This window comes from Hirundo rustica, chromosome 1 (genome assembly GCF_015227805.2).
Source record: "Hirundo rustica isolate bHirRus1 chromosome 1, bHirRus1.pri.v3, whole genome shotgun sequence".
Taxonomy (NCBI): Eukaryota; Metazoa; Chordata; class Aves; order Passeriformes; family Hirundinidae; genus Hirundo; species Hirundo rustica.
The window spans coordinates 16,319,285-16,345,693 of record NC_053450.1 but is presented as its reverse complement, the minus strand read 5'-3'; the positions used below and the strand labels follow the sequence as shown (position 1 = coordinate 16,345,693).

The following is a 26,409-nucleotide window of genomic DNA, read 5'->3' as shown; positions in this document are numbered from 1 at the left end:
ATGTATCAGAGAAAATGTATCTGAGAAATAGTTAAGAGTCACCATTAAAGAATTTACTCAGAATCCCCTTATTTTGATGCAAAATATTGTTTGAAATCTTCTTACTCTGAAATTTTCATTTTATCCTGAAAGTAGAAGATAATTTAAAGGAAAATTACATGCTTTGTTTGGACAATATTTTAACTTAATAAGATGATAGACAGTGGCTAAACTTGTGGAATTTAGTGACTATTTTCACACCTAAAGGAAATCCACATGAATTTTAAGAAATGCTCATCCAACTGACACACACTAGAGAAAAACAGAAAAACAAACAAACAAACAAAGTCATGTTATTTTAAATAATACTGTGAACTTAACTAAACTGTAATAATTTAAAAGACCAAATAAATATTAAATATAGTTTGGTGAGGGTTTTTTTTTTTTGGTGGGTTTTTTTTTTTTTTTTTTGTTGTTGTTGTTGTTGTTGTTGTTGCTGTTGTTGTTGTTGTTGTTTTTTAGGAATTCCTCAATTGTTTGGCATACCTTTACTGCAATACATTAGATTCAAGATGGATATATTGTTACTTAAATTCTGCTCAGCAGCATTTTTCAGGTTTACTTATGGATTAATTTTGAATATAGGTATCAATTTATTTCAAGTCAAAAATTAAAGAAAAAATCAATCAAATGTCACTTTACACTGGCTAAAGCATATAACACATGCACTAGGTTAAAGCATCAGGAATAACAGTATTAAGTTCTAAAATGCACATATCCTCTACCAAGTGAAAAGAATTAGTAAACTTATACTAATATGAACCAACAGAAGAACTAAGACTTTTCCTTGAAGGTGACTCTTCCATAGTGTGTTATACTCTGCACAATGAAGTATGGTAGTTTATCCATAGACCAATATATTAAAATAATGAAAGACAGAAATTTTGGGGATGTATTTTTGCTGCCTTTAGATTCCTCAAATCTCTTTATTCATCTTTCATTATTGAAATTTAACTTCTATACTGTGATTTTCAAACTTAGACATCATATAAATAAATATAAAAGAAAATATGCTGCTGTTTATTTTAGGTTGCCAGTTGGATTGGTAATTTTTAACACAATTTGACAAATTCCTTTGCAAATTTCTTTTTAATTTTCTGAATCTAACTCTGAAGACCATGTGAATTTCATTCTACTTTAAACAGAAATTATAAGAGCATCGATTTAATATTTAGCACTGGAACCAATGTTTAGCATTCATATCTTACAGATAAAAGATTAGTTATGATAAATGAAGTCGTAATTCCTGACTTTTGTCTTGGTTCTTGCATCAAACACAAATATGCCTTCAGCAACACACACTGAGAGAATGCCTCAGGATCAACACATATGTCTCTATTTGCCCTATCTAATATTGCATCATTTTAACACTTAAAGCAATTCCTGGAGGTTATTATGGCTTTCCACCTATTAAATGGTATATGTCTGTCAAGTTAGGACTTAAATTTAAATTGGGGTGTTGGAAGCTATTTCTAGATACATTTGTATCTAACTAAATGCCTGGATTTTCAGACATTATCAGTGTAAAAATTCTTATGAAGCTCACATTTCAATCTGACTTAGCATTTTTAAGAACTAGACCCACTGCTGTGAATGATTTTGACTTCTTCATAGTTTTGTCCAAAAAATCATAGGAAAACAGCTTATTCAGTTATAAGAGTAGACACTTCCAGTTTTTCAGGAATGGATGAAAAGAGTATGTTTATACAAGTTGTGTTTTTTTTTTTTTTTTTTTTTAAACGCTCAGCTGAAAGCATAGGTGAATATTACAGTAATAATAAAGTCCTAAAAAATTATTATTCTGATTATATTCTTCACATATATATTATGCACCATTTTATAACTTTAGAAATTGCTAAGAAACAGTAAAATATGAAAGTTTTACTTGTAAATGTAGTAGATTTATTCACAATTAATTTACTATTGCCAAATAAATCTTTCATCATGAGTATTTTATGGGTATGTTAATGAATTAAACTTACTGATGGAGGACACACCAAAACATCAGATTGGTAAAAAAAAACAGATGGCAGTTTTTCATATAATACAAATGTAAATCAAACACATTTATTATGACTGATTTGGGAAAGTATTTTAATCCATCTGTAGATGTTGGAATATTAAGCTCAGAAACAGGTGGATCACAAGGGAATATCTCAGAAACTAACAGAATTCAAAATGGCTTTTGTTTACATAACTTATACTTTTATGAGGCTGTGGTGTTTTGGTTTGGTATTTTTTTTTTCTTGAAAAGGTTTCATCAGACGTGTTTATAACTGTAGGTCCTTATTTATCTTTCCAGATTTAAATATATAAGGATAAATTTATATATAGATATAAATGGAAAAATTAGTACGAAAACATAAACTCATGCCCATCACTGGAACAACAAAGAGATTCCATTCTTTTAAATTAAACATGTGCAAAGCCTATCTCCATTGGTTCCATAATCAGTTTGGTAAGAAAGAAAAATCTCCCTTTTTTTTTTTTTTTTTTTTTCTTTTAATTATGGAAAAATTATATTCTAGCATAACACATCAAATTTCAGCTTAAAAAAGACTGGTTTAAAGTGTGATGTTAGTGGCTGGCAGGACTGTAATTGTTTTAACAATGAGATGGCATTATCTCTCTGTTCACAGTTCTCAGTAAGAAGAAAAGTGAACAAATACATGCACCCGAACACACACACACAGAGAAAACCTGAATTAAAAAAATGCAAGTACTGCACTGAAAAATTATTTTGTGATCTTGTTGACCCAAATCCATGCTATGTTAATTTAGCATTTTTGAAAATTCCCATATAAATTTTCATACTACTATGTTGTATCTGACATATATGAAAAAAACCCAAAGAGTGATATATTTGGATAAATCATCAAAAGTCTAAAATTGTTTCAGTATGCTGTTTTATCTCTTGCAAAGAGATATAGAAGATGTTGTGGTGTGTTTTTATTCCCAATGTCTTTTTCCATTACTCCCGTATTACTAATCCAGTCCAAGTTGTATCTCCCACCTAGGTGCCCATCTTGTCTTAGCTCTGCCCCTTGATGGTCCCTGTTCCTCCTGCTGCTGAGCTGTCAATCCTGTTTGTCCCAACCCCTTGCCTCGGAAATCCCCTGGAAATCCCCTGTTCTTCAAAGCCCCATTGGTTTGTTCAGATTGCTTCCCGCCCCCTGTGCGTCCTCATTGGTTTAGCTAGTGTAAACCCTGCCTTTTGTTCCTCCCCACTCTTTTCCCTCTTTGTTGAAAATCTGTACCCTCCCTTAAATCCTCCCCTGTGTAAAAGTCCCCGCGCCCCAAGGTTAAGGGTCTTTTGTCCCTGGACCCTCCTTGGTAATAAACCACCTTGGAACCTACACAGAAGATTTCTCTCTTGTCCTTGTCTCTGCCTTTGGTGCTTCAGCACAGCACTGTGCCGTAGAGAGCAAGCCCTGCTCTCCTGTTACCCAGATTGCATCGTGTCTGGGAGTAGCCACTCTTGGCACGTTGTAGGGAGCTAGCGGGAGATTCCGACACTGCATCAGAAGTTATTTAAGGAATCACCAATAACTGGACTGGCAGCAGGAAAACAAAAAGAAATAAATACCTTGACAAGTAGGTGGTGCTCCATCCATCTGAAGTCTTTCCCCTAGTCGGCATGTCAGAATCTCATTACCAACCAGTGTAAAGCCTGGCTGACATTGATACCTTATTATGTCCCCTGTTCAGAAAAACAACACAGGGCAAAAAACAGACAAAAAAAACCAAAACAAACAAACAAACAAACAAAAAAAAACCAAAAAAAAAAAAAAAACAAACACAAACATTAAACAGCAATTAACTGGGACTTTTAGCTTTGAAAACATTATTGATTAATGAAGTTTCTTGCCACCATATTATACAATAGGCTGAATGACCTCTGGCATAAACAACTTTGATTAGTCTAAGAAATAACGATAAATGAGCTTTGAGTTGCACACTGTGCTGCATCTATCACTTCTTTCCACTACATTATTTGTTAGATAGTTTGCTAAGTTATCTGGGTTTGACTGATGCTATGTGAACCAAATGTCCACAAAGTTTTAAGCAATATAATTTATAGGATAACCATTATGGAGCTAAGTAAAGGTCTAAGATCAAGTTAATATTTCATACAGTCCTGAGGGGAAAAAATTAAATAGCAGATGGATTTGTTGATGTTATCTAGATTTGGCAGTCTGAGAACAGGAAATTGTAATTTTTTAATTAAGAAACCAAGGCTTCATATAGTTTTATATACCAAAAAAAGTTAAAAAATTGCATATCCCAGCAGGTCTCTTTGGCCCATATTACATGATAAAAGGGAAAAAAAAAAAGTAATTTTTTTTCTTTGTGTCCTATATAACTAATCATATATTGATGCATATATTAAAAAAAAAAAAAAAATTTCTTTGCCATCATGTGAGAGAAACTAGCTGATGAGATATCTGAAATCAGATCATATAAATCATACTTTTTAAAAAAATATACATGGCTAGGTAATATTATTGACATCTCTTAGAAAGTCAGAATGTCATCCCCTTCTCTCATGCTCATAAATTTTATAAATTTGATTTTACTTTTTAGGTCACAGAACCTTAATTCTGGTGTAGAATATGAATTATCTACATATTTTCTTAAGGAGTTTTTTTGTTTGTTTCAGTGTAATGCAATGTGTTACAGTGTAATACAATACAGTATGGAAAATATATTTTAAAATTAAGTCAATTACAAAGAGTTATTATATTACTTATATGTAATCTCTGAAACCTAAATGAGGTTCAGGATGCATAAGGAAGAGAAATAATTTTTTAAAAAATGTATTTTCAAATACAAATCTAAAGTACTGCAAGTATGATTTCCATTCTGAAAAGCCCCATGTGCATAGCAAGTTTATTTCGTAAACAAATTCTGCCTTTTTTGGTTTTTTTTTAGTATTACCTATTTCGAATTCATCATCCTCAGATAGAATTTCAGCATTTGGTATATTTGCTGGAGGCTGGCAGACACGGAGCTGATAGGCTATAAACAGGAACAAAACACAGTTGACATTCTCAGACATAGTTATCATAGCCACGCAATAACAGATTTAATATCCACATTAGCAGGATAAACATAAAAACTCAAATTTTTTTGAAACTTTTGAAAGAACCAAAAGAAAGGAAATTAAAACATTGGAAGATGTCTGCATTCTCAATTAGTTATTTTATTTTAGTGGCGATTCTCTCTTCATAAATAACGTAAGAAGTTTAGAAGTGGTTGCCAATTTTCTCACTTGAGCAATCCCAGTCAAAAAGCAAATATTTTTGTATTTTTCAATCGTTGTCTTTTTTAATTTTTTGTTTTGTTTTGTTTTTTTCCAATACAATTTTACTGTTGAACTCTTCCACTTTCGAAACCTTGTAATAAATACATGTTTTGGAATCCCAAAGATTCTACACAGAGGTAGCATAACTAATAGACAGAAGCATTTTGAATGTGAAGTTCCCTAAATAAATAAACAGTTATGGAGCTCACACCACCTGCAGATAGTGTCAGAGAATAACCCAGCTTTCAAAATTCTCATTTGAAGTTTCACCCAAAATAATTTTCTGAGATTTATCACATGATACAACAGCCAGGCAAGATAACTACATAAAAAAAAATAAAAAGATAAGTAGGATGTGTATGCAGAATTGGTACAGATTGATTTTTTTTCCTCCAGAGATCCAATGGAAGTGGGCCCATATTTGGAGACAGACAAAATATTATTTGATCTTAATACAATTAGGACAGAAATCTGTGAAAATAAATGACTTTGATATATTTTTTACCTACAGTGGAGTCTTCCCTGTATCAAAGTGCACATTCAGGATGAAGTGTGCTTGGTTTTCATTAATATTACATTTTAATACGGCTTTGGTTTATAGCATTTCTCTTTAGCACAAAATATCATCTACTTATGGCAGATGACAGTTCAGCTTCAGTAATACACATTCTTGGTTGCTTTGCGTGATCAGTCCTTTAGTACTCTAATTGGTCTAAGTTTTGAAAACCACAAAATTTACACTGTAAGAGGGCCTTTTGTTACTAATGAGTCACCCTTATTTGGTATCTTCCTATTACACTCCTTTTCTTCAATCATGTAATGAAGATCTATGTGGTGGTGTGAGAATTGTTTTATTAAGTTATTAAGTTATTTTTGTAAGATTTTTAAGTTACTTTTGTAATGGTTGAGTCCACGGTATACCCCTGTGTTCTGTATTGGTTTTCCCCTTATGAGTTAGGTTGTTTAGTCCACTGTATAACCAGACGTTTTCTGTCATTCATTCCTTCCCTGCACCTGTCGCTGTCAATCCCCCCTCTCTCCTCGTGGTCGCCCTGTCTGTCACTTCAAGACCCTTCCCTGGATTCTGGAAAGATCCAGGAGAGGTGTCGAGTGATAGGCTGGTGCCCGGGGAATCCCCTCCTACCCTCCTGTGATTTGTTAATGGTTCAAAGGTTGACACCCCTGTTACCACCCCCGTGTTCCCTGATTGGCTGACCCGTTGTCAGCCCTCCCCCGTTTATAAGTGGCTGTCAAGTTTTGATCTGGGCTCTTCTGGGCAGCAGGTAGTGGGGTGCGGAGCTCTGTGCTCCCCCCCCTTCAATAAACCCTCGTTAATACCCTGCTCAGAGGAGTCTGCCTTTCATTCAGCTGCCGCGGTTGCTTGCTGCATCTACGTGCCCGTCGCTGGTGGTGGGATCCAAGTTCCCACAGGAAGGAAGCAGCTCGCTCTGCCTGCCACCCCGACCTTACCACGTTACCACAGTGAGACACACTGAGCTAGCCTGTGGCTGCGCTGGTCAGCGCGAACTGGACACTGCGACAGATCTACTTAAATCAGTGAGTCAGAAAGACTTAGAATAATGCAATTTAAAATAAAACACACCAATTAATCATGAAGCAACTGTTCTGTTTGCATCTTAAGAAAAATAATAATAAAAATCATGAACATAATTAAAAATTGATACAATAAAGAGGTCATAAAATTTATCTCAAATGTCTTTCTTTTTAGGGTAATAATAGCATCATTAATTTTAATCCCAATATTATTTATTTTAAACAAATTTGAATCCTTGCCTTTATTCGACTCTTTGACTGCCTTGCCTTTATTAATATAATTTTTGTTTGGCTGATACGAAGGATCATAGAATCCAAGATACAGAGACATTCATTTATCTTGACGACATTAGTACAAAAATCGTTTTAAGTTTCTTTATCAGTAATCTTTGTGCTGCTTGGTTTGCATTTTTATTGCACATTAGAGCCCACACCTGTGGTATGATAATTTTCACAACAAAAGAAACAAGTAAAAGGAGATCTTTAGAGACACTTTAATACTAGCAAATTACTAGTCCAGAAAAAAATAACCTCAAGTTACTCCACATGAGATTGGATATTAGTAATAATGTGTTAACCAAAAGTGTTGCCAAGCATTGGAACAGGCTGCCCACGGAAGTGGTGGAGTCACCATCTCTGGAAGTATTTACAAGACGTGTAATGTACTATTTAGCAACATGGTTTAGTGATAGAATTGGCAGTGTTTGGTTTATCATTGGACCTGATGATCTAAAAGGTCTTTTCCAATGTGAATAATTCTATGATTCCATGAGCATTTTAGCATATGTTTGGTCATATACTGATATATTAGTAGATATCAATACATAGGGACTCATAATGAATGCAAAATGCCATTTTATCCTTTGTAAGTTGATACATGCAATTTAGATGCCAAGATTTGGAATGGAAATTTTGATCCCTCTCTGCCTAGGCCTGCTGGAGTCTCTACTCCATAGACAGTTGCTGGTGGGGCTTTTTTTTCATTGTAGGCTTTATGCATTTTTCTGGGGTTTTTGCATAGCTTAAAATTCCTTTAATCCCACCAATTCTGTCTATCTATATTCACCACTGTCTTTAGTAAGTCAAAAATAAAGCCTCCTAGTCAAAAAATTTGACCAGGATCCAGAAAACAGGATGTATCTGTTCATATTTCCTAGGTTGTTCAATCCATCAGGCATTGACAAAGTACCTAAACCCACCCTTACTTCTCAATCTGTTTCCTTGTAATTATAGCAATGTAAAAGACACTTGGCCACTGAGGATCTGGATGACTACAAAAAGAGGTAGAATTTGGTAAATTAGATCAGATACATTTTCATTCAGTCAGTATTTAATTCAAGAGTAGATTAATGTTAACTACACTATGTAGTTCACTCTCATTAAACTATATAAGGTAGGAAATCATAGGTGTAGTTCACTGTCACTGATATCTCTACAAAAACAACAGTTACTTCAAAATATCCACATGTCAAAAAGAAATTTAATGTCCTCAAAAAACATTTAGGTTTCAAAGGAATTTTAGAAGAATTGTAAAAAGTAAATTTGCACCTTGAACTTTAGGGTTTGGATGTTGCCGTCTTTGTTCATGTCTCATCACAGTGCAATCTTTTTATTTTTTGTTTGACTAATAGTAAATTTACTATCTGGTCAAGAGAATAACTTATTTTCATCATTCATGTTAGTCTTCCATATGCTTTCATTACCCTTGGAGCAGTCAATCATATTAATAGCAGCAACTCTTCTTAGAAAAAGCAACTGATTTTTTTTATGCCTTGTCTTCCTCCAGCAACCAGTATAAACAGCACACTTACCATGATAACTAAGTACAAAGAAGCCACTGGTAGTAAAGTCACTGTGAAACTTTATCAGAATCTGATTGGAAGTGCTATAGACTGATTCTAATGCAGTGTTCCCACTAAATTGTCCAATCTGAGGAGAAGTTTGGTCTGGTCCATCCCTAATAAAAACAAACAGAGAATTTTTCTCTTTTTATGGTCCAAAAATAATATATTTTCTCCAACTATTAAGTGAATGCAGTAGATTTTCCCTAGATTATACCAAAAGGCATGAGGCAACTAAAATAAGATAAAATAGACATCAAGGCCTGAAGACCTTTTCATATCCTGTAGGCAGACTGATTACTAATTCAACCACCTTTTGAAAGTCAAATTCTTATTTTCTAATAAAAATTGCAGCCAACTCAAAATTACTGAATTTGTGATTGTACATAATTTGCTTGCCACAACCTCTGATCACATTTGTGTATCTATACTTTCAAAAGTGGCTAACAGAAAATAAATAAAACTAATGCTGTTCATGTTCCCCCATCTTTTGAATCCAATCTTTTCCAGGAAAATTAAGAGATAAATAGTGTTGTTGGAATTAATTAATAGGATCATATGAAAAGACAAGAATTAATATTTGCTTTAGCAAAAATAAACCCAAAATGCTTACCGGCTGCTGAATACAAGATTCCCCTTGAAAACTGCACGTTGACATTAATAAACGCACATTTTATTTGCGATGCTTATTCTATGTTACTTTTATCTATGCTCTAGATATGCTATGTCAGCATTTTTTAACCTGGCTTTTCCCCCCATAATAATTGTTTTAAAGTTTTCATTTATTGTTTGCAGTATATCTAGATAGATAAGAATTGATTTAGAGTTTATTTTTATGAGTGATTCAGAGTTTTCTCTATCAATTTGTTGCTGTGACATGGATTTTATATAAACGTCATGTCTTTTATACACAGGTTAAGTATTAATATAATTATTGGTAGCTTTAACCAGTTTGATCAGCTGAGTATGTTATGCAGCTGATTAATTTTTTAATCCTTCTTCATATGAATGTATTGATATTATTTTGTATGTTTTATTATGATTTAGAAAATACATGTACTGCTGGTAAGAGCCTTGCTACCTTATGGAAAAATGAAAAATTAAAGTTATTACTTTACAACAGCAGAACTGTACAGAGGAAGCATCATGAAACAAGAGTATTAAATGCTCATCCCTGCATCCTTCCAGATTAGAATTCTCAAATATTAAGCAATAAAAGTTTTAATTTAAAGTTATTTTTAACATTTATTTTATTTTATTAGTATAATATATTTTAAACAAAAATAATTTCAAAATAAAAATACACGTATTTCTTATTTTGAACATTTTGTAGTAATGTGTTTCTCCACATTATGGCATATTGACCCCTTCCCTTCTGTTTTAGCAGGGAAATTGTATGCTTTGAAACATTTGAATTTTGAATAAAAGGCAGGGGTTTGCATTGGAAACTACTATAAAATTTATGATCTGCATTATAAATAAATAGTATCCCAGAAGTGGTATATGCTACATAATTAAATAGCCACCATCTATATAATACAATTTTTACATATATATACAAATGTGGACTAAAGCCATTAAATGTCTTCAAATATGTGATCGAGGGTGTAATGTGGCAGGCTCCTGCTGAGGATCATCATGCAGAGCCATGACAGACATGAATTCAAGCACACAGTGAATATAATTTGTTTATAGCTATTGTTAGCTAAATTCTTTTTGTCATAGCCAAGTACAAATAGAGCCTCTCGTGTACTCTTAAGAATAAAAGAAGCCAACTTGGAAGAAGTGAATGAAGTCTTGCCCTCCTTTAGCTTCTGTTACTCATTTTCTAAAACACTAATACACACATCTGGAACTTTTTATCACTCCTTTCTTAAGTATTATTTCTCTTGATTGTTGATAAGCAATTATAGCATACCTCTGTATGCTTTTATTTGTTGACGAACTGAGAAACACTATTTTTTTTTATTATTTCTTGTCCAGTGTTACCTAGAGAGAATGTTCCATTGCAAAACTTGGATTGATGTGACTCAGTCATTTCTCCTGGAGGGAACACCAGTTTCAAGGGAAAAACCACAAATATATTCTTTTAAAATAATATTTGGTTACTTAATGTCACATGAAGATTAAATAAATGTCAAAAATGTTTTCTTACCAGACAGTTATGAAATCATATATTGGCTCAGTTTGGAGAACTGTGAAATTGATGTAGATTCCATTCCCAGGTGGTACCCTTACAAGCCAGAAGCAGTCTTGAAAGTTTGGATACTCATCAGGGTATCCTGGAGAGTATATAGTGCCATTCATTGCAGTTATGTTTCCTCCACACAGAGCTATAAAAAAGACACTTCTTAAAAATAGACAGTAAATGCTTTTTGCATTCTGCTTAGAGTATGTGAAAGCCCTAGTTTGGAACACGTTTGGTACACTATAACTACAATGACTGTTCTTGTGCAAAGAAAACAGATTTTATTGATCTTTGTGCAGTCAGAAGTCTATTTTGACAGCATTGGTCAAATATAAAAGTTAAAATAAATAATAATTCTCATTTCACAAATACTATCAGAATTGCAATTAAATATATATATATATACACACACATAGGGTGAAATTACCTGCACAACTAAAAATTACTTTGTTAGGCTTTGTGTAAATTCCAGCTACAAATTAGTAACAAATCACATCGTTTTCATGTGTGGTCACGAGAAGATAGCCAACCAAAATTAACACATGAACGAAGGCACATAAAAGGTTGAGGGGTGGGTGAAGGTTAGAGGGGAACTTCAAAATTAAAACATTGTGCCCAACAGTATGAATAGTAATTTTTCAATTATGGATATAAATTCTGGTAGATAAAATGAGAGTCCACTCTGTAATTCATGTTGAAGAGTACTAATTTTAGATATCACACAGTGCAAGAGTAACCATACAGATTCTGGACTTTCAAAACTATGTGTTTCTAGAAAACTATTACTCCAAATTAGATTATATTCCCATAGATTTCGGATGTATGTTGAATATGACACCAGCCGCTTATTACAGAAGAGAAATGTTGACCAAGCCTAGTTCTGGAAAAGTAAGCAAAGCTTAAAATTGTATAATTTGCTTTATTTTACATACATTTATTTTGCCCACTCCACCCCATAAAGTGCATGTTATGGCAACACAGATTTTCTAAAATACGTTTAAAAATCTCTAAACACAGCAGTTTTGACATATAAGTTTGACATATAGGAATCATGCATTGTTTGTATTTAGCAAAAGCATGTGTTATGGTTTATGTTTATACACTTAGGTGCTGAACTGTACTGTGAGGAAGCCTCCATAGTGATACTTCATTCAGACTCAACACCTTGAGCACTGCTTTTCTTCAGCTTTAAGATTAAAGGCTCAAGGGTGTTTGAGCAGTACAGACAGAAATGGGTTTGCAGGCAGGTCTTAGGGAAGTGAAGACATGGTCTGATGACTGTCAGGCAACAAGATTTCTTGGGAAAAGAGAGGGAAAATTATCCAAACAGATTAAAGCAAGGGAGATGAGTTAAGAAGAGTCAGAGTGTTAGATGATGCTGAGCATAGGTTAAAGGAATATTAAGTTCATAAGAATGCAAGAAGAGAAAAAAACTCTTTAAACAGAAAGCAAGTATAGTCATATTTAATTCAGATTGTCTGCTTCAAGAAATCTGAGGAATTAAACAAGCCTCAGTATGTCTTGTTTTACAATAAAGACATTAAAGCAAATACAAATATAAAACATGCCACATATTACTGATACTAGGCATACATAAAAAAAGCCAACTTCATTTTAATGCTTTTGAACACAAAGCCTTTATCTCAAATCAAAACAAGTAGAACTAGAAGATAGCTCATTATCCTTTTGCTGCAACAATAAGGAAAAAAATGTAGAAAATACCTGTAACATATAAAAATGTCACAAACCCTTTACTAAAAATACCACAGTAAGTATCTGCACAACCCGCCATGTAATTTAAGAAATTTGTCTAGGAGTTGGGTAGTGTTGGCACTCTGTAATCATGCAGCAAACATGCATCTTAGATCTCTATTATCAAGTTGGTGGCTTTTTTTAATCTTAATTTTTCATATCAAATTAAGTAAAAACAAAGACTATCCAGTCACTGTTCAGGAACTTCATCAAAATTGATACTCAGAGAAACAACATGCTTTGGACATCTTAGAATTTACTAATTAAATTACTTGTTCTAGTAAGGTATTTCAAAGAATCAGAATCACTGCATTCAATAAATAGTTTTGATTGTGAGGCACAGAAAATACAGCTAGAACCAGCTAACAGGAAAAGCTAAGTGTTTAGCAGTTAAGACATGAGTTATGAAGACATAACTATCCCATATGATTCAGAAAATGGGTGGTGATACCTAATTATAATGAATTAACTTCTTCCCTTTTCAAAAAAAAGACAGTGTAGGTGTCTCTTTGATATGATAAGGCTTCCCCTTCTGAATTCAGTACCAGTTAGGTCCTAATTTAGCTACCACATCCCCCAGAAATTCCTAAGGCTCACTGACTCCAGAAGGAATTTTGAATAATGAGGCTTCTAATTTAAGTTCCTCAATTTGGGAATCAGGTGCAAAATATAATGAAACAATCCAGAAAACAGGGGAGCTTTTTGTTTTTTGTGTTTGGGTGGTTGCATTTGGCTTTGGAGTTTTTTGGAGGTGGGGTGTTGTTGTGTTGTTGTTGGGGGTTTTTATTGGGGCATTTCTCTCCTATATGATAGTGAGGATCCCATTCTCAATGCTGAGTTTTACCGTCCAATATAGAGGGAAGCTAGGTCTTTAAGTGGAGGACTGACATTCTTTGGCCTGCTGCTTAGAGACAGGTTCCTTTCAGCATAGCTAGGGAAGAGATAAACACTTCTACAGAATCATCACAGTAATTCTGTCACCTTAAAATTAAGGATGTGTGCAAGTCACAGTTCCTTGAACCTCCTTATTTGTTTCAAGCACGAGTGAAAAAAAAAATGTAAAAGGTTAAAAAAATGTAATTTTAAAAAAAATCCCATTCAGAAAAAGCAAATGTAGAAACGGTTTCACAGAGCACTAGCTGAAGGACAATTTCATTCTAGACCATGTTTAACATTTCTTTCTAACTGATAAAAAAGAACATAAGTGGCCAGAATTGGTAAATTAAATTTTGAAGCCTTTTATCTTGATTTAGTCCAGAGTTTTTACTCTATTGCCTCACTTAGATTAAAAGCATCATGGGTCTCCACATACCAGGCTTTAAGCCTAATTTTTCAAATGTAAACTTATTATCTCAGGTAAGTTTTTACAAATTTCATATCACAAAACATTTCAGCTCCTCTGCTAAAATTTTAATGTGCAAAATTGAATACTTCCTTTGCAAAGACCACACTGTAAAAATGCAGGCCTCTGTAAATCAAAAAGCTGAAATGAGTTCAGTTAACAGTCTTAGGAAGACTTTCAAATGATGGAGGGCTTATAGGTCACCTGGAACATACCTTCACATCTGGGGAGAGGATGATTCCAATTGCGGCTGATGCCATGAAGACAAGTCAGAGCTGAATTTCCAATCAACGTGTAGCCAGGAAAACACTCGAATGAAATAGTTTGTCCCACAGTAAAGTCATTTCCAATAACAAAACCATTACGAAATGGTCGAGGATCAGGACAGCTTTGTAGCTGATATGCTGAAATAAAAATTAATAATGGTGGAAAAATCACTAAAATAAAAATTCCGATTATCTCAAAAATAAGACCTTTTAATTAGAATAAAATTAAAAGTCATGGATGGCCCATATGTTGGGAACCAAAGTTCCATGGTGATGATGATAAAATCATTGATTTTACACCTGGAGAAGTACAGTGAAACCAGCTATGCTTCTGTGCTGCAAAACAACATTTCTTTTTACTTCAGATACTATACTGAGACAGATGACATGCTTTTCTGATCCAGTAGGAATTGCCAGGTTTTACATTCTTATGTTTAAGGAAAAGGAGGAATAAGCACGTCTATATTTATTTTTCCCAGAAGAATTGAAAAGCTCAATAATGAACTGGAATGTCAAAGAATTTATAGTAAACAAATAAAATTTTAAAAACCCAGTTTTTCTCACGTATATTGGTGATTTTTTTCCAAGAAGATTTGAAGCATTTTCTTCTTATTACCAATGTGAGGACAAATAAGCTGCGTACAGTTGACGTGTAAGAATATCATGTTGTATATGTTTGAAAAAATCAGTTTGGTCTTTTGGGGTTAAAACACAGAAAATAACTTTGCAGTGTTTTGACAAATGACAGCATTTCCAAAATTATTACTGTTACTGTAAATAGTATATGGTCCTACATTTTTACTGTCCTTAGCAGTTTAGGCCACAAATTGACTTTCTTTAAAAGCTAATTCTTTTTACAGTGGCTCATTTCCAGAATGTTACACAGAGTTCAAATCAATTTGGACTTGTTACTATTAAAAGAGTAATAGGACACTGCTCTAAAGTAAAAACTCTTTAAATCACTCCTAGGTGTTATTCATATAATGAAAACAAGCCTACTTTAAAATACACATTTGACCTTTTCTCATGAACAGCGGTGATCTAATCCCTTTTAAATGAAAATGCATTTCTATAGATAGAACTGTGATCTCGTGATCTTTAACAGCTCAGCAGACCTACTTGGGTACAAAAGAACAAGAACCTTCAGGGAAATGGTGAACTAGGAAAATAAAATGGATTTGGAGATTTTTGAGCTGGCATTAATTTGCACAAGCCTACATAGATCCAGTAATATTATTTTGATCTATACCTTCCAGAACCCATTAAACAAAATTAAAATTCCAAATTATAATTCCAAAAATTCCAATGCTTCCAAACATTGAATAGAGATGTTTCTTTTGCAAAGACATGCAATGCATATTAATATGCCAATCAGCTTCAGATATTGGAAATTATCTGTTTGCTGACATTTGACCTGATTTTAAAGAAATTATGCTATTAATTTGCTTTTTTCATCTTAACTTCCTTCATTCTTCTGTTTTATCTCAATGTTTAAAGCTTGGGACTGAAACACATATAATCTTTCATGTTTATTTTTAGGAACCCCCCAAACCCCATAAAATATTTAACAGCTACCGCTACCTTGTTCTCTCATAAGAATGTCCAAATCTCACCTTGATATACAATATGGAATCCTTGTTTGTTCTGTGAGTAATCACTGTGAAAATATAAGCTGGTTTCATGAGTTGTGCTGAACAGAGAGGCTGGTAGCTGAGGGCCACTTAGTCTCCCAATAACAGTGCTAGTTTCTGTAGATCCACTCCTAACTTCTAAGTAATCATGTATGGTCTCCGTTGAGAAATTCAAAAATTGCAAATGGACACCTGAAAAACATTGTCAGTAAATAAACACCATCAGTACCAAAACCGGGAGGGAAAATAAAGTATGTACACCTTACACTGATAGTCGCAGAAAATAGCTGTCTGGAAATCCATGTGCTACCTGGCAAGTGTCTGTGTATGTATGTGTGGGGCTGCATATCCTTTATCTGCCAGTAAACCATAAATTGGACTAGACAGTGAGCAGAAAGGCCTCGGGTCCAGCTCAGGGTATCAGGCAGGCAGAGCCTCTGCTGGTACACCAAGGACTTGTGAAAGCAGAGTGTGTGGGGAATACATGTGAGTGCTCCACACACACACTGTGGTATATCATGGTTTTGGTGACAGAAATTTCTGATTATTTGGTTCAGTAAGGAATAGGAAGGCAGCTTACTATCCATTAGCTAGTTATCTCTCCTAACGAGGTGAAGTATTACAAAAATTATGTGGCATGAAAAGAAAATTCTATGCACTGATAGTTACAGGGCTCTCAAACATTTTCCTGTTTATATTTCTATATATGTTACAACAAAGAAAAATTAGGATTTTGTCTGGATATATTGCAACTATGGCATAATAATGCAGTATCCCAGAATCACAGAGTGTCTAGGTTGGAAGAGACCTTCAAGATCATCAAGTCCAACTCATGCCCTAACACCTCAACTAAACCATGGCAGTGAGTGCCACATCCAGTCTTTTTTTAAACACCTTCCCAGGCAGACCATTCCAGTAGTTTATCACTCTTTTTGTAAAAAACTTTTTCCTAATATCCAACTTGTATTTCCCTTGACACACCTTGAGACTGTGTCCTCTCTTTCTGTCAGTTGCTGCCTGGAGAAAGAGATCAAACCCCAGCTGTCTACAACTACCTTTCAGGAGGTTGCAGAGAGTGATAAGGTCACCTCTGAGTCTCCTTTTCTCCAGGCTAAACAACCCCAGTTCCCTCAGTCATTCTTCATATGGCTTGTTTTCCAAGTCCTTCACCAGCCTTGTTGCCCTCCTCTGGATATGCTCAAGTATCTCAACGTTCTTCCTAAACTGAGGGGCCCAGAACTGGACACAGCACTCAAGGTGTGGCCTCACCAGTGCCGAGTACAGGGGAAGAATGACCTCCCTGCTCCTGCTGGCCACACCATTTCTGATAAAGGCCAGGATGCCATTGGCCTCTTGGCCACCTGGGCACACTGCTGGCTCATGTTCAGCTGCTGTCACCAGCACCCCCAGGTCCCTTTCCTCCTGGGCACTGTCCAGCCACACCGTCCCCAGCCTATGTTGCAGGAGGTTATTGTGCAGGACTTAGCAAAATGCAGGACTCAGCACTTTGACTTACTAAATGTCATCTTATTGGACTCTCCCCATCCATCCAACTATTCTAGGTCTCTCTGCAGAGTCCTCCTACCTTCCAACATATCAACCCACACTCTCAACTTAGTGTCATCTGCAAATTTACCAATGAAAGATTCAATTCCCTCATCCATGTCATCAATAAAAATATTGAACAGAACTGGCCCCAGCACAGACCCCTGAGGGACACCACTGGTGACTGGCCACCAGCTGGATGCAGCACTGTTCACCACCACTCTCTGGGCCCAGCCATCCAGCCAGTTCCTAACCCAGCCAAGAGTGCTCCTGTCCAAGCCATGAGCTGCCAGCTTATCCAGGAGTCTGCCGTGGGGGACAAGGCCTTGCTGAGATCCAAACGGACAACATCCACAGCTTTCCCTTTATCCACCAGATGCGTCACCAGGTCATAAAAGGAGATCAGGTTGATCAAACATGACCTAGCCCTCCTAAACACATGCTGTCTGGGCCTGATACCCTGGCCATCCTCTAAGTTCTGAGTGATGACATTCAGTATAAACTTCTCCATTCCCTTTACCGAGTTCTGAGGTCAGGCTGACTGGCCTATAATTACCAGGATCCTCCTTCCCATCCTTTTTGTGAATGGGTGTCACATTGCCCAGCTTCCAGTGATCTGGAACCTTGCCAGTGAGCCGTTTGTTGGTAAATGATGGAGAGTGATTTCGCAAGCTCATCTGCCAGCTCCCTCATCACCCTGGGATGGATCCCACCTGGTGCCATAGATTTATGACCATCCAAGTGGCTCAGCAGTTCTCTGACTGCCTTCTCCTGGATAACAGGGGGACCATTCTGCTCCCTGACGCCATCTACAAACAGTAGTATCATTGGAAAGATGACAGTCCTATTGGTGATTCTGGCAAAGACAATCAACACAATTTCATATAAAACTGCAAGTAAAAGATAAAATGTCAGATAAGTTATTGAAAGTCATGAATAGTTTTGTAACTCCTGAACTGTAATACCTAAATAGTGTTTCTCACTGTCTTTTAGAACTTTCTTCCAGATACCGTGTAAAGTGTATGAATGGTTTTCTGAAGCATGATATATTTTATATGCAAGTTAGGTGCATAATTAAATTACTGTTACCCTGATAGTTTCTGTCTTGCTTTATCTGAAGACAGTCTATAAGTGATAAGAAAGCTTTTTTCTTATAAGTGTCATTCTTTGACTTTGTCAGCCTTCCAAATATTTCCTACACAAAGAATCAAGCTATATTCAAACTTTGCTCTTTCTCTATCAATGATATTTTGGCCTTTCATTTGATCCTGTGAACTTATCCAAAGTTTAAGCTGTCATTATTAACTGCCAGCTCACATGACCTTGCTGTCAGTTTCTTCCTCTTTCACCAACTTTCTTTGACACAAAAGTAGAAATATTTTTTCACCAGTCATCCTGCTCTCTGTATTGCAGTGTCTCTCCAAGTTTCTGAATCATACCAATCTTCAAAAGTATTCCTCTCTTGCTCTGCCAGTAGCACCTGCCTCTATTTGTTTGAGACTTCGGCTTGTTAGACTGACTTTTTTTCTATGCCTTTTTGCAGTTTTGGACACCCTGCTTGAAAGAGTAGTTAATATATTTATATATGCAAATAAAAGCAGTGCCATTGGTAAAAACATTACACCATTAACTAATATCCAGTGGAAAAGCTTCTGTAACTTATAACTGGGAGAAAGTCTTCCTAAAAAGAGTTAAACAAGTGAAAGGTTCCCCTGATGGTGTTTTTGAGTTTTTCTATTTACAACACAGAAGAGTTGGACATAAGTGCCTCCACTAGATCAGAGTCACAGCATCAATAAAACCAGTTTTAGTGATCACTTCTTCAAATGTCATATTTTTCGGTTCTTTTTACAGTTAAATTTTATTTTAATATTCAATTTAGTTTCAAACATATCTCACTTAGAAAAGGTAAGAAATGTCAAGCATCTTTCAATCTGTGCAACTTTATTTTTCTTCTAGAAAATGAAGCTTTTCATTTTCCCATACATGAACTGGAAAACCGTTCATAAATCCAGTAAACAAACTTCAGTGTTGTAATTCATTAATTGGGTTTGTATTGTGTTTTATCGGATTTGTAATCTGTATCATGTGGTTTTTCTTTACTCATCTGTAACCTCTCTTCCACTGCTACTTCTCCCTGATTGGATGATGTCTTGTCCCTGTCTCTGGGCCCTGCCCCCTGGGGAAAATGCCCCCGGACGGGCGGGGCCGAGCTCTCTCTGGCACCAGCGAGCTATTGGGAAGATCTCCAGCCAAGAAGGGCAGGACTGGAAAACAAAGCAATGTTTTCCTCCCGGACAAAGAGTAGGCTCTTTCTTTTTGCCATTGGCAGTTGTCTAGTCCCGTGGAGAAATACCACACTTCAGTGCAGTTCAGAATTGTTGATCTTGCTGGTTAAACTTACTTATCCAAGAAACTGTTTCCAAAACTACAGTAGCTGAATCTCCTGCCTTATGGAAGTCAAACTAAATAGTATGTTAATAATGTAGAGTGTAAATAGCAGTCTGAATAGTTAAGTTACAATTGGACACTGAAGCCTGGCAGAATGCAAGCAAAGAAAACGGCGTGAGGAGTCAGTACAGGAAGAGAGTATAGCAGTAAAGTGAGGGAAGAGGCAGATGGCAGTGCATTTGGGATAAAAAGACAGCAGGTTCTGGATGCAGTTGAACATACCATTTTATTAAATGTGAAATTTAACCAATATTCCAGATTTGTATTATTTCTTCTTTATTAACAAATGTCTTTGGAATCATCTGTCAAAATATCCTGTTCCCTTATAGCTCTAAATATCCTTTTCTCCTGTGGATTTGATCCAGGAATAATGCACCTACTACCACTATTTTTTTTTTTTTTTTTTGATAACTTAAAAAGCAGAAATCTATTTGAGATTCTAGACAGCATTATGAATCATAATGAAGCTGTACAATTTGTCCCATCAGGATATCTAAAATTTCAAGTAGTGGCAGAGCTAAAGTGTCAGTGTTATTTCTATAAAATGATAAGGCAAAAAAAAAAATCAATTATTGACTGTAATCTTGTGTGTTTTGAACAAAATGTAAACAAACAAATTGGGATCTATATAGAAATCCCTATTCTAATATAATGTATTTTCCCCAGATAAATTTGGTTAAGTCAATGCTACAGAAAATTTAATATTTTTCAATACAAACAACCCATGCAGAACCCATGGCTTTCATTTAAATTGTAAGTGAGCTAAGCTCATGGGATTTCTAATCAAAAATACCATAGAACTGATTTTAAAAAGAGGAGGGAAAGAATCTGAACATAGGCGGAAGAGAACACTATTTGGGATGCCACACTCTCTCTGGAAAATGCAGAAAATCTGTATTATCAAGTAAGGAATATGACAGAAGGTATAAGGTAAGTATAAAATAGAAAACAATGAGGCCTGTCTAAGAAAACCAGCACACCATTCAACTAGCATATAAAGAAAAAAATCCAGGTGCACATGCTCCTTAAAAAGTTCCACATATGTTAAAAAACTAGATAGTACAACTCCACTGGCCAGCTTCGAATAAAGATTTCACAATAAAATATTCATAGGATCCACCCAAATTTGCTCAAGAGGTTAGCCAATGTAATTAAAATGCTGCCAATACCTATACAAAATCATGGCAAAATAAGAAAAGTTCTAGTGACTTGAAAAAGTCTGAATATATATTCACCTTTAAGACAACAAAAAGGACCTGGCAAATGACAACTACAGGTTCGCTGCAGTCCTTGGAAAAATTATGGAACTTGTTTAATTGGAGAGAAATTCCAAATATATAAAAGACAAAAAACAAAACAAAACAAAACAAAACAAACAAAAAAAACCAAAAAAAAACCCAAAAAAACCAAACAAACAAACAAAAAAAACCACTTAGGAGCAGTCAACATGGATTTTCTAACAGAAAATAACAGTTGATCAACCATTATATCCTTCTATTATTAAACTGAGAAAGGAGAAATGTGTATATAATATACTTTCACTCTGCTATAGCTTTTGACTCCGTCTATAACATTCTCATCTGAAAGCTGAACATACATGAGCTTGATGAATGAAAAGGAAGTCAGTTAGAAATTAACATAACTTTGAGGCTCCAAGGGTGATAATCAGCCATTCAGTGGTTGACAGCCAGTAACAAGCACAATACTCTGTGGGTTGCTGTTTTCAGAAGAGACTTGGAAAATGAGAATGCATCCTCAACAAATGTGTGGAGGATACTAAACTAGGGCTCATGGATAATATACTAAATGGCACAGTTTTTGTCTGAAGAACACTAAAAAACTTGAGGACTGAGTAAATAAATGCTTCTTAAAGGTTTGCACAGGGAGAGGTGCAGAGTTCTACGTGTGGAGTACAACATCCTGACCGTTACAGGCTGGGGATTGATTGAGTAGCAGACCCAATGAGATCATCCCACCAGTCATGGGCTTGATCCAGTGTTCCTGACCATTCTACTTTGAGTGGGAAGCTTGACAGCTTTAAGTGGGAGGCTTATACATTTTCTTAAATAGAACATTTCTATGCTGCTCTGAGTTTCACCTACGATATGCAAAGAAGCTTAATGATAAAACAACTAATAAAAATGTAACTTTAACTTCTGAATTGACTTGGTGTAAAATATTCATGATAGCTATTTTTTGTTGTTGCTGGGTATATGACTTCACAAAAAGAGAAATCAATCCTGTAAAGTTCAAAAATTTTGCTGAATTCTAATTAAACAATTTTGTCTTTACCAGAAAATTTTAATATATATTAAATGAAAAACCAAGAACCTTGTAGCTTTTCTATTTCAAATCTTTCTTTTAAGATTTTGTTAACTTCTTCAAATGAATCATAAATACTTTTGGTTTTTGCTAGGATAAAGATTAACAATGTTTTAAAATCTATGTTCAATGTTTTGCACCCATAAAAAAGCAATTTTAAATCCACAAAAGAACACATACCAAACCCAATAGGCAATTTTATTGTCCATGTGCAATCCAAACTGCTAGGATAGTTGCCAGGAAACCCCGGACTGAGAATCACTCCACTGAAGTCTGACATGCCACCACCACATTGTGCTAAACAAACAAACAAACACAAAAATATTTTTCAGAGAGGCAAAATGAGAAAAAAAAAAAAAAAAATCCATAACATTGAAGATCCTCAGAGCATTAATAACATAATAATACCTAGGGTTATATTTAAACAAATACACAAACATATCTTTACCACTAAATATCTGTAAGAAAGGAATTTACAAATACCTACTTTGCAAATTTGTATCAACTCTGAATTAATTATATTTTAACTTGGGGGTTACATGCACACAAAATAGAACAGATTGCAGAATTGCAGAATCATTTAGGTTGGAAAAGACCTCCAAAATCATTAAGTCCAACCTCTGACCGATCATCACCTTGCCAACTAGAAAATGGCACTAAATTCCACATCCAGACACTTCCTGAACATCCACCGGGATGGTGACTCCACCATATCCTTGGGCAGCCCATTTTGTGAAGAAAGGATCTGAAATTGCTCGCCACCCTTTTCATGAAGAGGTTCCTCTTAGTGTCCAACCAGAACCTCCCCATCTTGAGCTACATCTTGAGATTCTCTCCTCTCACCCTGTCACCGGCTGCCTGGGAGAAGAGACCAAGCCCTACTTGGCAACAGCCAGGGAGTTGTAGAGGGTGATAAGGTCTCCCTGAACCTCCTTCTCTCCAGGCTAAACAACCCCAGCTCTAAAAGCTGCTCCTCATAAGACTTGTGCTTCCAACAGCGTCATTGCCCTAATGTTTACTCTGCAATCTGTCTATAAGAACTGTTCTTGTGATGGGCAAGCAGCACACATCAGCTTATAACAGCACGGAGACAGCTGCATATTTGTAAAGAAGCATCTGAATGATATAAGATAATATATTATAAATAGATTCTGTACTAAAAATGTTTCAAGAGGCTTTTTTAAAAAATGCATTTGTGTCCTGTTGTTCTAATCATGAGATAAAATAAACAAACTTAGAAAAGTACACAAACAAATACTTGCAGAAATTAAGCTAAATTCATATCTTAATTTTATTTTTGTTTTTAGGCATGACATCAGTAAAGAAAATTACTTATGACATCCATATTACATTTGAAGATGGTAATTATGATAAATAGAAATTTGTTTGGCTGTTTTGTCTGAGTAAAATTTGCTATATAATTTGAAACACAAGTAAAAATCATTACTTGCAAACAAAAGGAAAAGTACAAGAAAAAAAAACAATTTCAGCACAGCATCTTTATCTTCAGTATTACCAAGAGCAGTGCAATTATAATATCAGACTTCCTAACCATATGTTAATGTGTAATGACAAAAACGGAAGACTAACTCCTGAAAAAAATTCTTACAAATATCTCAATCTTGTTGAATATTTATAAATTCTAAGCTGAGGGAGCTCAGTACCTTACAGGAGGTTTTTAGCACCCCACAGGATTAAGAACAGGATTATGTGAGGCAGCTCAAGAGGATATATATCAACTGCCTTGAAGAAAAACAAAGCAAAATTATCTTTTATGAGATCTGCAACATCCTGCTTTACATACAGTCAAGATTACTAATTCCGATAACTTTTACTGTTAGAGAACCCGAACAAAAAGGCATTTCTATGCAGTGAAAGAGATTACAACTAGAAGGAATTTTATTCCTCACTTTTATTCATCATATAAAATGAGTATATTTAAATGCAGGTCATTTTGGAGGTTTCATTTTGGATTTTGACAGGCTTTCATTGCATTTTCTAATAATATTATGGATAAGTGTATAATTTAACTTGAAAAATAATGCATCTTCTGAAATTGGGTACACATGCTTATGAACTCATTAGACATGAAAATGTAATGTTATTTTTATTTTAGTGTCTTCTACAATTGCCATAACTCTTCTGGGGAAAGGAGTCCTAAATAAATTAACTGTGTTGTAAGGGTCTCTGGAGGTGTCATTCCTGTTAATGAATTGATGTATCTGACTAGAACACACAGAATCATATCATAAAACAGTTTGGGTTGAAAGGGACAATATATGTATTTCTTTTACTGCTTGGACATTTCAGAAAAGATTTATCAACAAGAGTGCAGGAGCCTTTGAAAATCTCTAATTTAATTTGACCATATTCATATTTAATTAAGTTCCTCCAATTTTCTCAATTTTTTCCGCTACATGTGTCTATTATTTTTGAGTTTTCTGGTTTTCTCATTCTGGCATATTTAAGAAATATTATGTATGCTGAACATACCTAAACATATCGGAATGGGATAATTCCATCTTCTTACTGGTCCAGGCATACAAGTGATATGTGAATGTCCCTAAAATGACAAAATACTTGCTAATTCATATAAAAATATACAGTATACAGCACATTAGTATTTCAGCAAAAAGAATGTATAATTTAAAACATCATCAAAATACACAAAACAAAAAAAGCTATAGTAATTATATCGTACACTGTGGATTGTATCATGCCTTCAATACAGCAAAGAAGACTGTGGTGTCTATGTCATTAATATTATTTCTTATAACAGAAGACAGCTGAATTCTATGCATGTTTTTGTATAAGCCAAGGGTCTGGAAACTACAGGTCTAACTAAAGCAATGTTTGCATAGTATGAATTTACATAATTTGTTGAACATGATAAAACTATACATACCATATAAATTATGTAAGTCCTGACTTTGCATCTTAAATTCATCATAGACACACCCTCAGTGTTGCTCATTGACCTAATGTAATTCTAATTGTCTTCCAGAGAAAGCAAACAAAAATGGAAAATCTTAAGAGAGAACTGTACTTGTGATCGCTTCCAAAACCATCTACTCAGGCTGCATAAGTCAGAAAAAATGTATGGAGGGAAGAAACTTTACATGTGTGTTTGAATAGTCTATGCTTTTGAATTCATTATTTTCTATATTTTACATTTTCTTTTTTTAGCCGTTTACCATGGCTTATCTGGTCACACACACACACCTCTATTTAAGGTGAGAATTAAAGCAAAGAAGCAAAAAATATTTCTCAGGCTTTTTCTGAGAGAGGCCAGTTAAAACGAGACAATATAAGAAGAAAACTTCAATAGTCATTCTCAGAGCTGCAACCACAGAACATGTATTTCATCTATTCTTGAAATGCTAGAAATCTGCAGGCGTGACTAGGAATTCTATCTTGAAGGGGAATTTGGGATACAGGTCCCAAATCCAAATAGCAGTTGAAATCTGGAAGCAGACAAGACTATTTTGTTTCTATCAGTATACATAAACAAGATGCTTTTTTTTTTTTCTTTTTTCTTTTTTTCTTTTTTTCCCCTCCAAAAAATAATTCACTTTTTATTTTTGATTCAGGACATATAAACCCAGTATATAGGTTTTCACAGAAGTATGTAAAATGAATATTTGACATTATTAGCATTTTTAAAACTTCATTTAGTCAGTCTGACATCAACATGTGTTGTAGATGAAACTGATATTAATGGCATTGTGCTCATTATGGTATATTTTGCTATTTTTCTCTAAAAGTATCCATAACTCCATTAGCAGTTAATCATGTGCTGTTATATAGAAATTATTTTCTCCCTTTAAGACTGTTCTTTTTGCAGTGCTTGGGTAATGTGATGATTTTCTGTCCTTTTGGCTCTCAAAGAGCTAGATAAATGGAAGACTGTAGCATCTGCAGACTCTTTTCGAGGAGTCTCAAGTAAAAGCAATTTTCAATTTTGTATCAGATTCTATGGCATAATTGTACAAGTTTTTTAAGATATTTTCCAATTCTTTCCTACACGCAGACAGGTTCCTACTGGTGATTTACAATCACTGCATTTCCCCTGAATAAACGTTTTGCTACACCCCTATTTGATAAATATTTTGGAGAACAAACTCCAATAAATTGTTAAAAGAAAGCAACGGACACTATCTGATTTACTAAGAA

General features: G+C 34.8%; 1 protein-coding gene across 3 annotated transcripts in view; it reads right to left on the bottom strand.

Moving 5' to 3' along the window:
* CSMD3 (CUB and Sushi multiple domains 3) overlaps positions 1-26,409 on the bottom strand; it is a 612,124-nt gene that overhangs the window by 79,011 nt on the left and 506,704 nt on the right. For all 3 annotated transcript variants that reach the window (XM_040070587.2, XM_040070596.2, XM_040070605.2), the window contains 8 exons: positions 24,730-24,799; positions 22,417-22,533; positions 15,901-16,110; positions 14,237-14,425; positions 10,895-11,072; positions 8,710-8,855; positions 4,978-5,058; positions 3,626-3,739 (listed from right to left, as the gene is read on the bottom strand). In XM_040070587.2, the coding sequence (XP_039926521.1) occupies positions 3,626-3,739; positions 4,978-5,058; positions 8,710-8,855; positions 10,895-11,072; positions 14,237-14,425; positions 15,901-16,110; positions 22,417-22,533; positions 24,730-24,799 (1,105 nt within the window). The remainder of the gene's footprint in view (positions 1-3,625; positions 3,740-4,977; positions 5,059-8,709; positions 8,856-10,894; positions 11,073-14,236; positions 14,426-15,900; positions 16,111-22,416; positions 22,534-24,729; positions 24,800-26,409) is intronic.